Below are 15,804 nucleotides of genomic sequence, written 5' to 3' on the forward strand. Positions count from 1 at the left end.
AATAGGGATTCTCCAGGGCCCCATGTGAGTTCAGGTCAGGCCAACAAATATATTTTTGAACCAAACTTAAGAAAAAAGTTTTGATTTTCAGAGATATCTAGATTTCAAAATCACAGATAAGAGATTATAGGTCTTTGTAAAAAAATTCCATCATTTTCTAAAACACTGATCAAATTAATCATGCAGAAAAAAAATTAGACCCCAACTTGGTCCAAGTAACTCTACCATCTCTAAGTTTATTTAACTGCTTGTGTATGATCTCCTTATAGATTCTGATCTGCTATATTGGGCTAGGTAGATTTGTTTGTGGAAGAAAAAGTTGAATCCGAGTGACTTTTACCTGTGTATGTGAAAAAGGAAGTAGTTCGTCGTCCTGCTCATCCTGGAGATATGAGGGTCAGTGCTGAACACAGAACTTGCTCTCTTGGTAATTAAGAACTTGGATATTGGGTAACTGGCCAATGCATTCACTGGTGCCAGAAAATTTGGAGTAATATTTCATTTAGTTCTATGTTCTTTTTTTTTTTTTTTTGCCGTACGCGGGCCTCTCACTGTTGTGGCCTCTCCTGTCGCGGAGCACAGGCTCCGGACGTGCAGGTTCAGCGGCAATGGCTCACGGGCCCAGCCGCTCCGCGGCATGTGGGATCTTCCCGGACCGGGGCACAAACCTGTGTCCCCTGCATCGGCAGGCGGACTCTCAACCACTGCGCCACCAGGGAAGCCCTAGTTCTGTGTTCTTAAAATCCATCAAATGTTTGCAATTGTTTTGTTGAGTATATTGTTAGTTCTTAAGATGGTCTAGTTCTCAATGAAGTCTTAATTTAGCCATGATCAAAATGGTTAAAAAGGGGCACAACCAACCCCCCAAGCCAGCTGTTTTATAGTCTGTGAACTTAAGATGTTGTAGAGCAGTTAAGCTGGATTAATTACAGTTCAGAGGGCAATGTTGAGTTATTTATGATTGTTTTTCAAACATGCTGGAAAATGATAAATGAGCAAGTATTTTCTTCAGAACACATTGGGCTTGTCAGATTCTTGATTTATACCTTTTAGAACATGCTTTTATTTTTTGTAATTAGAATGAAAATATATAGTAATTGATCATAAAAATTATACTTATGAAGTATTTATGGGCTATGTATGTTATATTGCTAACTATTTAAATAAATTGATAAAACGAGACACTATAAACAATGTTTTCCTTTTACATTGTATATTTCCTCAAGAAGCTTAATTAAATCTCACTTGACTGTTCTGTGGAGAAGAGGTATACTTAGATGTAGAATCTGAGGCCTGGGCCATTTGGCTCATACATATTTGTATGTAAATTTTATAATGTCATCTAGGACTTTCCAGGAAAGAATAGAGTTTTTTACTCCTGTTACACTAGCGCAACAGTTATTAATGTTTTTCCATTTCTTGACTCATTCCCACAGGCTTACCTGGATTTTAAGTCATGACATAAATAAGACAGGTGGTAGGATTAGTGCCATTTCTGATGGAATAGACGTAACACTATCCCTTTTGTACCTACTCAAGAAAACATACTGGAATGTCAGTGAGGGTGACGTTTGCTATGGATATAACTTTCAGTCTACCCTAGTAAAGTCATTTACAGATATTAAGAATCTCTTATTAGTATAATATACTATGATTAGTATTAATAACCTTATACCTCACACTGAAAACAGTAAAATCACCATTAATAATAACAAAACATAAAATATAATAGTGACTATTTATTGAGCAGTTGCTGAGTGCTAGGCATGTGTTAAGTGCTTTGCATATCTGAACTCATTTAATCCTTATAACTGCACTATGAAGAAAGCATAATAATTATCTGCTTTTACGGATGAGAAAACTCTGTAAAGGTATTTGGAGATCAAGTAAGTTAGCCCGAGTCACAAGAAATGAGGCATTCTGGCTCGACTGTGTTTTATTACCTTCAACTTTATGTTCCCCACAAATACAGTAGCATCTCAACTCTCTGGGACTCAACTTTGAGCAACTTCATCTATTTGGAACAAACCTGAGAACGTGGGAAGCAAGCAAAAACATTTCTGTAGTTGAAATAGGAGCGAAACTCTTTCTGAATGAGATTATGCATATTCAGCAGGCAATGAACTGCTAGACTGTGTCCTATCTTGGGTCCTTGAGTAAAGGGTCTGGAGTCTGAACACTTCAATGGAGTCCGAGGCTCACAGTATGATCACTAATGCTTCCACATTATTAAGTGAAACGAGTTTTAGTTTAGTGTTAGGAATTGAAGGCTAAAAACCTAATTGATTTTTATGTGCATCTCTCATGATTGGATAAATACTGCTTGAAATGGGCACATATTCGTTTATCTAGAACTATTCATTTGCAGTGTTGATCTTAATATGTGAAGACAGCAAAATGCCATCTTGATTTTTTTCTTGTGGTTTGATTAAGAAGGTAAAGCTTAAGTGTAAAATAAATTCCTACTACTTTATTTGTCCTGTTTTCATTTTTCCTCTAGATCATTCCTTTGATGTCCTCAAAAAATCCAAGCATCCCCCAACGTTCCTTGCTGCTGGCCGGCTTTCTGACATGCTGAATGGCGGTGATGAAGTCTATGCTAACTGCATGGTGATAGATCAGGTAAGGTGTGAGTGATGTTACTAGGGGGATCTGCCCTCTTTTCAAAACCTGAGCATGTGAGAAATACATTCCGCATCGCTGTGTTCCTCTGAAAATTTCCGCCTGAGCGCAGCCCAGGTGATGTTGCTGTGAAATCTCGCCATATGAGCATTTAATGTAGGTCCTTCCTTCAGAACACAGCACACCGTAGCTCCCACCGAGAAGCACTGTGGGAGGAGTCTTAGGACACCGTTCAAGGAGACGAGTGTGAGGGCTCATCCATGAGGCCAAAACTGGAAAGGACATTTGGGAGACCAATTTCTTCTCCGACCTGATGAAGCAGTATTCATATTCAAATCCAGCAAACACTGAGAGCCAGAGCTTGATGTCAGCCCCACGTGAAGCTGTCACACAAATTACTTGCTTAATCCTCACAACACACCTGTTAACGTGTACTTAGGTTATAGAGCCTTAATATTAAAACAGAATGGTGTCATGTTGTAGGGAAGCTGGAACCCTTTAGAGTTCTCCACCCATTCCCTGATAGAGATTTGTGAGTTAAAACTCATACAGGCGGATGGTTTGAATGTGCATCTACATATGGATTTATTCTTTGATCTTTTCTCTAGCTCAGTGATCCTCAAATTTTAATATTTATAAAAATTAAAGGTTAGTTATAGATCTGAAAATTTCTGCACGCCCTAATTTATGAGAGACTTAAGGGAGTTTCAAGAGTAATTCTGACAGCACACAATTTCTGCTTTACCCCCTGGCTTTAAAACCTAATCCCTACATAAGAAACACTATATAGATGTTCATTGAGCAATAATCTGTTTTACCCTTTGTTGTTGTTATTGTTAGTGTGCATATTATTGAACCCTATTACTTACTGATGTTTTCTCTGATATAAACTTTTTTCCTGCCTAGTAGGTCTCAAGTTCAGCCCATTGGTTGAATGTCTTTGCTTTTTCCTTTGGGTTTTGAAACATTGTTACATTAAATGCCTAGTATAAATGGCATAGATTGGAATGATATTCAAAACGACAGAAGAACCAATAAATCAGAATGGACATCAGCTGTAAATGACTGGTAGAGTTTTTTTTGGTAAAAGCAGCTGAATGTCAGCCCTAGTTATAGAAATCTAGGAGAGACACAGAGTTTAGGACAAAGTGGGAGTTCTGGGGACAGTCTTTGAAGATACAAGGTAATTGAACTTACTCTGCTCTAGCCACATTCTGATTTGAATGGTTTTATTCTGTTGCCATATTTTCTCAGCGTTTAAATGAAATACATTTGAGTCCATATACATATATATATATATATTTTTTTTTTTTTCGTTCTGAACCTCAGTGAATACTACAGCACTTCCATTTACTTCAAGTAGCTAAAATTATACTTGACTGGACATTATGTGGAGGCAAACTGTGTTTTTATATGTTCTAAAATACATTAAAATTGCGAAACTTCCCAAACCAAAGATGAAGTTAGGATACAATTTCTGTTTGGAAATACTTTGAGTGAGAGAAATATTGCTTTAATAATGTGAATCATACATTTAAAGAGAGTACGAACAGCCTGATTGATAAACTGAAATGAGGAAGAGGATTGCTGAATTTGTGCCATGAAAACAAAACTCAAAATCTGGATACAAATCACAAAGTTCACTATATCGGTGTAGTATAGTTACATCATTTCTTTTACTGTTCCTGTGTCCATTTGAATAGCAAGGACAAAATGACGAGTCCAAAATCTGCATATCAAAAATAATTTCTAGCAATATCTGGAAAGAATTTTATCTAATTTTCTTCATCTCCTTCAACCTGGCACAGAAGCCTGAAAAGATTGCTAGCTTGTTTATGATGTTTTCCGTAAATTTTCAAGGTTATCAGCCTATCTAATGAGGAAACTCACATGACAAAAACTACTTTGAAAATTACTCTGTCAGGTAAACTACTTTGAAAAAACATTAATTTGGACATCATTTCAAGCCTGCATAATTCAGTACAAAGAATCCCTGTATACTCTTTATCAAAAAAACTCCAAATTTTACCATATTTTACTCTATTATTCTAAGTATGTGTTGTGTGTATGTACATGCAAATGCTTATGATATATATATAAATAGTAAACATTTGGGAGTAAATTGAAAATATGGTGCCCCATTACCCCTCAATCTTTCATGGTGTATTTTCCTAAAAGCATGGATATTCTCTTACTTAAGCACATATGGTTACCAAAATCAGGAAATCATCATTGACACAGTACTATTAGCTGTCTACAGACCTTATTCAATTTTAGTCAATTGTCCCAATAATGTTCCTTGTAGCAAAAGAAAATTCAATAACATATCTTGCATTTAGTTGTTGTGTCTCTTTAGTCTCCTTTAAGCTGGGACAGTTCCTTAGTCTTTGTCTTTTATGACATTGATAGTTTTGAAGAATACAGACCAGGTTGTTGTTTGTTTTCTTATTTTGTTTTTTGCTATACTGTCCTTTAATTTTGGTTTGACTTATATTTCCTTATGATTAGATTCAGGTTATGTGTGATTGGCAGGAATATTACAGAGGTGATGTCATGTTCTTCTCAGTGCATTGTATCAGGAGGCACATGACAATAATTTGTCCCATTACTGGTGATATCTTTGATCTACCAAGTTTCTTTTCAGTAAAATTACTATTTTTTTAAAAAAAATATTGTGTATCTTGTGAGGAGTTAGTTTGAGTCTTTGTACATATCCAGTTACTGATTTGACTCTCACTCACTAGCATTCCTTGATTGTTTTTGCCTTAGTAAATTATTATTATGATGGTGGTTGATTTAGGGCCCTGCATGTCCCCCTTTGCTTCTTTTCCCCTTCAATGTCTTATTTCTAAATGGCGTTACTCTCTTCGTTTTTACTGTCTTCTCCCCCAGAAGTGATGCCTTTTGATGACCACCACCTCAGATCACCAGTACTTTTAAGCCCCTTCCGTAGAGCAAGCGCTTTGATCAACCGGGACTTTTTTTTTTTCACACGGTCCAGAGGAAGCTGTACTTTCTCTTCCTGGTGATGATTTTAGATCAGTCTTAGGCCCTGCACTAGCTCCCTGCTCTCCCTACCATGCAGATTTTTCCAGACTGCCCTTACTCTATGCAAAGGCTTATGGCAAGTATATGACAGGTTTCTTGCTGAGATTTGATGTTTATTATTTACAGGTAATTTAAAGTTTGGGGCATTGTCTGTCTTCTAGTTATGCTAAATCCATATGTCTTACGTAGCTTTATTTGGTTTTCTTTTTGTTTGGGAGACTCAGATTTATGTGACCACCACTAACTTAAGTTACCCAGATTCCTATAAACTATTTTATAAGCTAAAATGCCTACTCTTTAGTTTTTCTCTCAGGTATTTAAAACATTTCCCCTCTTTTGAGTCAGTGGTTCATAAAATGCTAAAAGCATAGTCAGTTTCTGGTTTTGTAATAAAGTTTATAAAATGCTCAGTCTTCTTCCTTTTGTGAATTATGGGATAGCAACCATGTGAACAAAAATATATCATGTAAGAATTCTCTGCTTACATAAAGCAAAACAAGAACAAACAAAAAAGGATAAATAAGCTGGAAGGTTTTTAAATTATGAAAACTTTATTCTTTGCTCAGCAACTATTTTTCTTTCAACTACCAGGTTGGTGATTTGGATATTAACTATATTAATATAGAGGGAATCACTGAAAACACTTGCCTTGAATCCATGGGCTCTACTCTGGGGCCTCAGAACAGCAAGCCCATCCTTCCTACTGAGACCAGCGCTGGCACGTACCCCCCAAATGAGAACACAGAAGTCCCATCACACACCGAAACCCAGCCGTCTTTGATGTCACCATCTAGTTCATATGCTTCCAGTTTGAATCTTTCTTTTGGTCTTCATGGATTTGAAAAGGAACAAAGTCATCTAAAGAAAAGAAGGTAAGGTACTACATTCTAGAGGGAAAATGTAGAAAATCAAAGAACCTTGTAGCAGGACTTAGAAAATTCTATTTTCTTATTGTTATTGTCCCCACCATTTTTATTTCTACATCAAAATTTGCCCCCTTTTAGGTTCTTATATTCCTCGACTTGAAAGTAAGATACATAAGAAAAGTGATAAAAATATAAAAGAGGAAAACCACGAGATACCATTTAATACTTACTAGATAAGCAGAAATTTTAAAAGTGTAACACCATATTTTGGTGAAAATGCATGCAATAGAAACTCCTGTGTACAGTTCATAGGAGTGAAAATTGTATAATAACTTTGGAAAACACTTTGGCATTTCCTTATAAAGTTGGATACGCATATATGTTATGACCCAGCAGTTTTACTTCTGTGTCCTAAGAGACATATGTAAGACTGTTTATTGCAGTAGGAAATAGACCAAATGGTGGGGAATGAATAGATAAATTACACTATAGTTACACAATGTAATACCGTACTATAGTGAATATGAATTAACTACGACTACATCTATATGCATAATCATATGCAACTTAGAAACATGAAGTGGAACAAAAAAGGAGCCACAAAATACTTCAGTTAGATTTCACTTTTATAAAATGCAAAAGCAAACAATCTGTTAATGTAGGGCATGTATAATGTGCTTAAGCAATAAGGAAATCACAAATGAGAATGAAGAGGATAAAAATCCCCAAATTTAAGATAGTTGTAACATTGAGTAGGCAATGTAGAGAATGAGAAGGAATAAAACAATGGTGTGGCCAATGTTCGTTTCAAGTTGAGTGGGCTCATGGGTGTTTGTTTTATTTTTATGCTCTGTAACTTATATTTACCTTACACTGTTTCTTGTATGTGTAAAAATGTCACTAAAACAATAGTTTTATTGTATAGGATATGACTGTACATATTTATATATGTGTGTGTGTGTGTGTGTGTGTGTGACCCTGTACCTTTGTATTCACGTCTTATCCATTCGTACTGTTGTCTGTTTTCTTTAGGGAATAGGCCCATTTTTACTGATTTCGTTTTATCCTTCTCTCTGCTTTCCTTAGGAAATAGCTTGTTTTCTCCTCATGCCTTAGACCTCTGATTATATGTCTAGTTTTACACATAAAATTATGAATCAAAATGAAAATAGAATGCACACACGTGTGTGTATATAAATATTTATCTGAATGAATATTCTACAGAGGCTTAATCAGAAAGGAGTGAAAGGGAGGGGAAGCAGCAGTCACTGGGTGCCAATCACTGGGCTCCACTTTGCACTGATATACAATAACTTGAGGTTATAAAAGTTTAGCAGATATCGGTACCAAGAGTAATGTCTGGTGCATAAATAATAAAAGGTTTTCTCTAGATTTTTATTGTGTGAATTATGGTTTTAAAGATACTTGCATGGTCATGGCTGCAAATTGAACTGATGGGACATTTTGGGCTCTCCACAAATCTGCTTGGGACAAGAGGCTGACGGTCAAGGCAAGATTCTCCAGAGCTCTGCAGAGACAGATTGAACCATGTGATTAATGCATTCTGGCAGGATCTTTAAGATCTGTTGAGTTTGTGACCCAGATCTCAAGAGGTGAATAAGCTCTTTATAGGAGCTTCTCTAGCGAAAAGGAAGAAAAGCCACAGATGGGCTCTCTGTACTGCATATGCAAATATTCACAGGATATCTAAATTGTATCTTCTGATCATGGTCTTCTCTGGGACATTTAAACATCTCACTGCTGCAGATGGATTTGAATATAAGAAAAACTGTCCAGTTTGAGTAAAGGTAATTTGAAGCCTCTGTAAAAATGTCATAGCTCAGGTGTGGGGGGAGGGAATAAGGAGAGGAGGATGATGTCTTATGAGAAAATGGTCCCTTCTGAATTTACCTCCTGTACATTCCATCTCCTCTGAAAAATAAAGGCGTGAGGAGAAAGGACTTGAGTTCCCCAGAAAGCTCCATCTTGGCCCTGGCATGGCCGTGGGATCCTCCCTTCAGTGGGTGTCATGGTGGAAGACAAGGAACAATTGATAATGAACCCAAAGTGAAATGCACCCAGTTCATTAATAAGTGAATTTATTCCCAGAGGCTGGGAACTTCTCATGAAGGAGAAATTTTGGGGCTCACAATAAAAACTGAGGGGAGAATAAGCAATGCAACATTTATTTTTAAAAATTATGTAACAAAAATTTGGTGACAAAAGACAAGTGTTTGTTTTAAAACTTACATTTTTTAAACCTTTTTTGTCTTACAAAGAATTCTTGAAAGGAAAAAAGAATTTCTTTTTCGTTTTAAAAAGAAATCCTTGTAATACCATGAACCTTCCCCTCACACACACACATAAAATTTAAACAAATGTTACATTCCACATGTTATTTTATATATTCTGCTTTTTTCTATTCTATACTATTTGAAAAGAAAATGCTGGTCACAACCTATTGAATCTATTTCATATCCTACTAATGGGGTTTTGAAAAATGGTTATAAAATGAGAAACCTAGAGGTAATCCTGAAGAATATTATTATTCTAAATAATATTATTTGATACCAAGTATCTTAGTTTAATAGCTTAACAAAGGAAAATAGTAGCCCAGTTTGAATGAATAGAAAAAGGAATGTTTTAAAGTATACTACAAAGAATAAAATAAAATACTTCTAGGGTGCATTCATAGTGATGGAGAAATGCTGTATATAACTGGAAAGGCTTGTGTTAAAACACGATATTCTCGTAGGCAGCCAACCATTTGAACTAATTTTCATTAGTGTGGCGATCACAAGTTGAAAGACAAATGCAGAGGCACAAGACATCAGCAAATCTCCCCTCCACGCCCACCCCGGGTCTCTTTCTGATCATCACTGAACTAAAGAACCTACATAGCACCTTAAAATACTTGTAGTTACATTACTGTAATACTCAACACATCAGCATTTACCAGAAAGGTTTTCTTAACTAAGCTTTAGTTTTTTTTTTTTTATGAGAAATAACTTTATGCTCTCCACCATCTTTAGGAGTTGAATTAAAGTGTGAAGTCCACCTCCAATTTGTCCTCTCCTCCTCAAGGTCAAGGTGGAGGCCCTCAATGAGTTCTCCAAGGAGAAAACCCCACGTTGGAAATCCTCAGTTGTGACGACCATGGCCTTTACTGCTGGGTTTGCTGGTGCCCAGGAGGGACCCTGAAATAGCTCAAGGATTAGAGATGAGTCTGAGTATTTGGATTAGAGACATATATGGTAGGATCTCTGTTCCAAATGCCATATAATTTATTAAGTTGAGATTCAGTGACCATTAAATAGCCTATGGTTTTTTAAGGAAAATAACCAAATTTGAAGTCTGTTTCTTTGTGTTTCAAAATCAAGATGGTTTATTATGTTGTTATTAAAATTTTAACTCCAGAATTGTAACAACCAAAGAAAAAATACATTTAAAAATGCACTGTGCATTAACATGCCTGTGGAAGCCCTCAGCCTCAAAGTTTGAATGGTTTAAAATGTAGATGGATGGAAGGAGCCAGGAATGTGCAAGGTCAAATTCTTGCCTTTTAATTTTATGGTTATCAAAGTTAAATGAGGAAAGAAAAGCAGTAGATAAGCAGAATCACCACCTGTTTCTGACATGTAAGTTTCATGGGAATCATTTTTTTAAATCTCTAAAAATGATAATTGAATGTGACATATTTGGAACCTCACTTGACTCGTGCCTGACCCATTTCTTGACGCCAGCTCTGGGATGAGATCTTTGCACGTCTCTCCTTGTTTTCTTACGTGTGCCTCCACCCTCCTGTGTTGTCCAGGGGTGAAAGAGGGAATGCCACGTGGTATTTTTCACATGCAAATTGCCCCAAAGGCCCTCCCCTGCCCCCCTCACCCCCCCACCCCACCCCCACCCCCCACCCCCGACAGCTCAGTGGCTCTGTTTTGTCTGTGTTTTTAATATTTGAAGGGTAGCTATTTGGGGCTTGTAATAATTATATTTACAAAGCAAAAATCGTGAGGATAGTACTAACTTGAACCAGCTTTTGTTTCTTAGAGCACTTGAAGTGGCTTTTGCTAGGTTGAAATGTTCATTTGGGGAAACATAAAATCTTGTTTAAAAAGAGGCTATTTGGGGGGAGAAAAAAACAATAAAAATCACTTAAGCATGAATTTTGTTAGCTATTAAATGGGTGCCCATTGCAGCTGACGCCAATGAGAAAATCTGAATTCAGAGAAATAGAAACCCATGGCTCGGGACTTCCCCAGTGGCACAGTGGTTAAGAATCTGCCTGCCAGTGCAGGGGACACAAGTTTGAGTCCTGGTCCGGGAAGATCCCACATGCCATGGAGCAACTAAGTCTGTGCGCCACAACTACTGAGCCTGCGCTCTAGAGCCCGTGAGCTACAACTACTGAGCCTGCATGCCACAACTACTGAAGCCAGCACGCCTAGAGCCTGTGCTCCACAACAAGAGAAGCCACTGCAGTGAGAAGCCCGTGCACCACAAGGAAGAGTAGCCCCCGCTCGCTGCAACTAGAGAAAGCCCACGTGCAGCAACAAAGACCCAACGCAGCCCCCCCCCCCAAAAAAAAAGAAACCCATGGCTCTGTCTTACTTGGCGATTTAGTTGTTTGTTTACTTTGTGCTCCATCCAGTTCCAGCCTTGATGCCCTGGATGCTGACAGTGAAGGAGAGGGGCATTCCGAGCGGTCGCGCATTTGCTACACTCCAGTGTCTCAGAGTTCCTCGAGAACTGGCATTCCTAGCGGGGATGAATTGGACTCTTTTGAGACCAACGCTGAACCAGATTTTAATATCTCCAGGACTGAATCACTTTCTTTATCAAGTAGCCTGCAGCTGAAGGTATTCTTATTGGTATTAATTTGGTTTATCGTAAGCCTGAAAAATATGTTGTCTAAATCCACCCATCTCTGAAAGACAAATTACGTTATGGTCACATGTGTAAACTTTTTTTTTTTGAAGACCCGTGAGCTGCCTGAGCTTGCCTTTTTACTCTCTCCCACTCTAATGTGTATAGTCCTTACTTACAATGGCTGATTTGTTTTCACGAATCACCACCAATACAGTAATCTTTCACATACTTGGAAAATTTTACCATTTTATACTGTGATTTCTGCCATCACCCCTTAAGCAATGGGAGAAAAGCTGGTAGTATGAAGTGAGTTTAAGTGATCAAACTTGTTTTGCACACATAAAATTTTAGTTGGCACTGGTGTTAAGGTAAATAATATTGCTAAGGCAGAGGTGACATTTGTTGAGCGTTCCTGGCTGCAAGGACTCATCTGGAACACCAGATGTCTCCTTTGTCAGTTTTTCCATAGGAGACAGCTTTTCTGTCATTGGCATTTTTGCATTGGAATTTCATTTTGTTGTGGTTTTTAAAAAGACTAAACTCTTCCAGTCTTGCAGAGAAAGCCCTTTTCTGTTTGGACCTATGTTTTCTTTTTGATTTCTGTTGTCCACTTGTTTTCTTTTTCAATCGAGTTTACTACTATAGAACAATGTGTGCTGTGCCCAAACGTCTCATACCACAAACATATGGTGGTTATGGTAATGCTTTATTTTTGTAGTGTTCTCTACAATATACAAAACATGCTTTTATATAAAATGTTTAATTTTCTCATAACTCACCTAGGATATAAGGGAGTACTTTTATTTTAATTTTTGATCAGTTGAAGTTCTGGAGAGATTAGATGTCCACATTGCCCAAGCTTGGTGATAGAGTCAGAACTCAAATCTAGGCCTCCTGACCCCGGATCCTGAATCCTCTTCCCTCAGCTCTGAGTCCTGTGGAGCTGTCATAATCTTCTGAACCATGTGATATTTCTGGATATTTCTGGATAATAAGAAATAGGTATGGTTGTTAATGTAGCTGCTTCTCAGATTTGCATTTTGAATGGAACTGTGAAAAATTCATCATTACTTGGAATGAAAAGTAATTCTTTGTGAAACAGTTCCATGCTGTTCACTTTTAAGAAGAATCTGTCCTATAAAATATGTCTTGCCTTGCCTCTGTAATTACCCTGTGTAAATTTGCCAAAGGATTCTGGATAATTTTCAAAGTCCTGTTATGAAAAATGATTACCATGCATGACTTAAAGGCAGAGGGTGGTACTTGGCTAGGGCCCTTTGTGGCCAACTCACTGTTAGGGTTATAGGACAACTCGGGTTGGCCTTTCTGACATCCAGGCCCACTGGGTCTTTCCCAATAAGTAAGTCAGGGAGCCATGGCTTAAGACCTTTTGAAGCAGGATCAGGCTTCTGTTTTCAACTTTCCTCCAGGCTCTTCAACTAAACCGTAAGCCTAGGGCAACCATGTGCTTTCACTTAGGGAGAAAAAGGGAACAGTGCTTGTGAGAAGGACAGTTGCTGATGGCTTAAGTTTAGTAACACATTTTGCACCACTTTCTTTCACCTGTAACCTTAAGTGGTATCTTAAAAATGGATGGGGGTGGGCATCAATCCTAAGACCACTAGGCCTCTGTTGGATGGGATTTGGGTGCCATAAATGGCTTTGGTGGCATTCTATTGTGTATTCATTTAAATTTTCTAGAACATGTAAGAAAAGCATTTTTTAAATTATCTATCCAGCTTGCATTTTTCATGTATGTTGCCAATATAATAATAGAAATAATAGGTAATTGGGAAAACAGGAAAAAAATAGCAGGTCATTTAAAAGAAATAAAGTTGAACATATATAAATAAGTGATAATTCAAGCAAAATCCCAGGAAGTGCTGGATGGAAGGTCTGTTGAAAGATGAGCACAGACTAGAAGGATTTGTGTAATGACCTGATGCATTCTTTCCTGGAGGCTGCAGCTAGCATTACAAACTTAAATAGCCATTAGGAACTTTTAAAAACTTGTCATTTTAGGTGACTGTTCCTGTACCTTCTAATAATTATGTATAGAGATCTCAGTTAATATGGAATTTTGCTTAACTGCTACAGTTTAAAGTAACAAAAATAAGTGACAACTCGGGTTAAAAAAAAAAGTCAAACTCGTTGAATACGCAGAGAAAGTCATGTGACTTGATTTTTCACTTTTAACCAACATGGTTGGGATGTCATGATTGTATCCTAAAGTATATAGGAAATATAGAAACTATTCCCAAAAGCTCAAGTTTACTAAAGCATTAAAAAGACAATAACATTTTTAAAGTTGTGAGAGGCAAACAGAAACAAATCATTAATAAGATTACCTCAGAAGTGTTCAAGTTGAATCCTTTTTTTAAAGGTTCTGATTTTGATGATGAACACATACTTTCAAGTCTTCCATAGAATTTTTTTTAAACTTCGTTATGATTTCTTTTAGGAATCATTGTTTTCTGGAGTCCGCTCACGTTCTTATTCCTGCTCATCACCCAAAATTTCTTTAGGAAAAACTCGATTGATCCGTGACTTTACAGTGTGCAATTCAGCTGAAGGTAAGCATTAGTTACCATTTGGCTGTGAAAGCATTCTTTTCTAGAGTGGATTTTCAGTTAGTAAAAGTGCATAAAGTATGTAAGAGCAGCAGGCTAGTATTTTCAATTTCATTTTCACTATTGATTTTTCTAAGCTTAGCAAAATCCTTTTCTCATTGGATATCAGACAAGGTATAAATTTGATTTTGATGAAATCACAGATGTGTACACACCTCTCTGTTGCCTTATTCTTTTTGAATAAAATGTTTTCCTCAAGGACAGTGTAAACTATGATTTATTCTAGGTTCTTTATTGTGAGGTCTTTAGAGAATTTTATTTAAGGAAGTTATAAAAGTTACTTTTGTCCTACATATAAATTGCTGAAATAATCCAATTCCTCACAGTTGCAAAAGCATTGCAAAATGGATTGTCTTCATTTCTTTATTTAACAAGGGACTTTAGAAAGTTAAAATAACACAAGATACTTGAAACACAAGTAAATATATCTCAAACATTTTTTGTGGCCTATGTAAGCAATCAGAAATACAACTTTTATACAATAAAATTTTCATTGAAATATAGTATACCTACAGAAAGGGGTGCATGTTATAAGCATGTAGCTTGATGAATTTTCAAAAGTGAATTGAGATCAATAAAAAGAACAATTGTGGCAACTCAGAGCTGCCCTTGTAGCCCTTCTTAGCCGCTACCCCAATTTTCAACTTAATTCTGGAATGTAATTATTTAACACTTTCTGTGTACCATTTGTTCTGTAATAATTACATTTAAAGCTGTATTTGGAAGTATTAATGTCAATCTGTAATACATAGCATTGTAACAAATTTTTTGTCAATGTATTAGGTAATGCCTTTTTTTGTCTGTTATCCTTAAGAGCCTTAGAAGACTCAGAAAGTGAGAGACGTGCTTAAGTATTCCCAATTTCCCAGCATAGAATATTTAAAATAGGATTTATTTTACTCCTTCTTTTCCTTTCCTTTTTTCTTATTCTCGCTTTGTTACATTGCCATTCTTTTGCATCCTTATGCCATGTGGAACAACAGTGAAAGCATAATCTTTGTGCTTGGACCTGCCATCGTAAAGCAATGTCTAATGTATGGAGATGTTCGATCAATATTTGTTGAATGAATGTAGCAGACAAAATACATAAAATACAAAAGAAGTGCTACAAGGCATTTTTTTTCCTTTTTCTTTCTGGGATGTCTTTTTGGAGAATGAGAAAACAGGACTGATAATAAATGCCAGTTTTGATTTTTAGAATGGGAAGATGGAGAGAAAGGACCAAGAGAAAGAAAGGAGACAACTACCTTGAGGGGACAGGAGTAGAAGAGGATTGAATTTGCCCTGGATGTTTTTTCAATACCATAAGTCTTTCTAGGATCTCCAGGTCTCCCTAACCTTAGTTTAGGTTGGGATTCCTTTTAATGGCAGCTTTGACACCTTTTCACTGATAGTCTTAGAGATGGTGAATTAACTTTGTACTGTAACTATTTGGAAAACACTTTAAAGTCTTCTGTGCAGTGTGCAAAATGGTGCCTTTGCCTTTATATCTGTAGTATCTCTGATTATTAAATTCCAACAGTTCTGATGTTTGAAATCTCAGACAACTGAGAGAAAAATGGATAGTTTATAAGGGGAAAGAGCCCTGATTTATGAATTCTTTAATGAAGAATTTTGCTTTACATACATTCCTTAAATCTTCACGTTTGAATTAGAAAGAATAAAAAGCTGAAATCAATTCCTTTGTTTTTTCTGTGAATAAAAGCTTGTCTTTAGACAGTATGTTTAAAAATAGGGCTATTGGATGAAGTTTGACACTCTCCAGGAGG

At 36.7% G+C, this 15,804-nt stretch overlaps 1 protein-coding gene across 1 annotated transcript in view; it reads left to right on the forward strand.

The window, feature by feature from the left end:
- The window catches only part of ARHGEF28 (Rho guanine nucleotide exchange factor 28), a 310,421-nt gene that overhangs the window by 194,230 nt on the left and 100,387 nt on the right, over positions 1-15,804 (forward strand). The window contains 4 exon segments of the mRNA XM_060295886.2: positions 2,501-2,622; positions 6,262-6,542; positions 11,188-11,395; positions 13,867-13,978. Of these exon segments, the coding sequence (XP_060151869.1) occupies positions 2,501-2,622; positions 6,262-6,542; positions 11,188-11,395; positions 13,867-13,978 (723 nt within the window).

The sequence above is a fragment of the Globicephala melas genome, chromosome 3, assembly GCF_963455315.2.
Source record: "Globicephala melas chromosome 3, mGloMel1.2, whole genome shotgun sequence".
NCBI classification, from domain to species: domain Eukaryota; kingdom Metazoa; phylum Chordata; class Mammalia; order Artiodactyla; family Delphinidae; genus Globicephala; species Globicephala melas.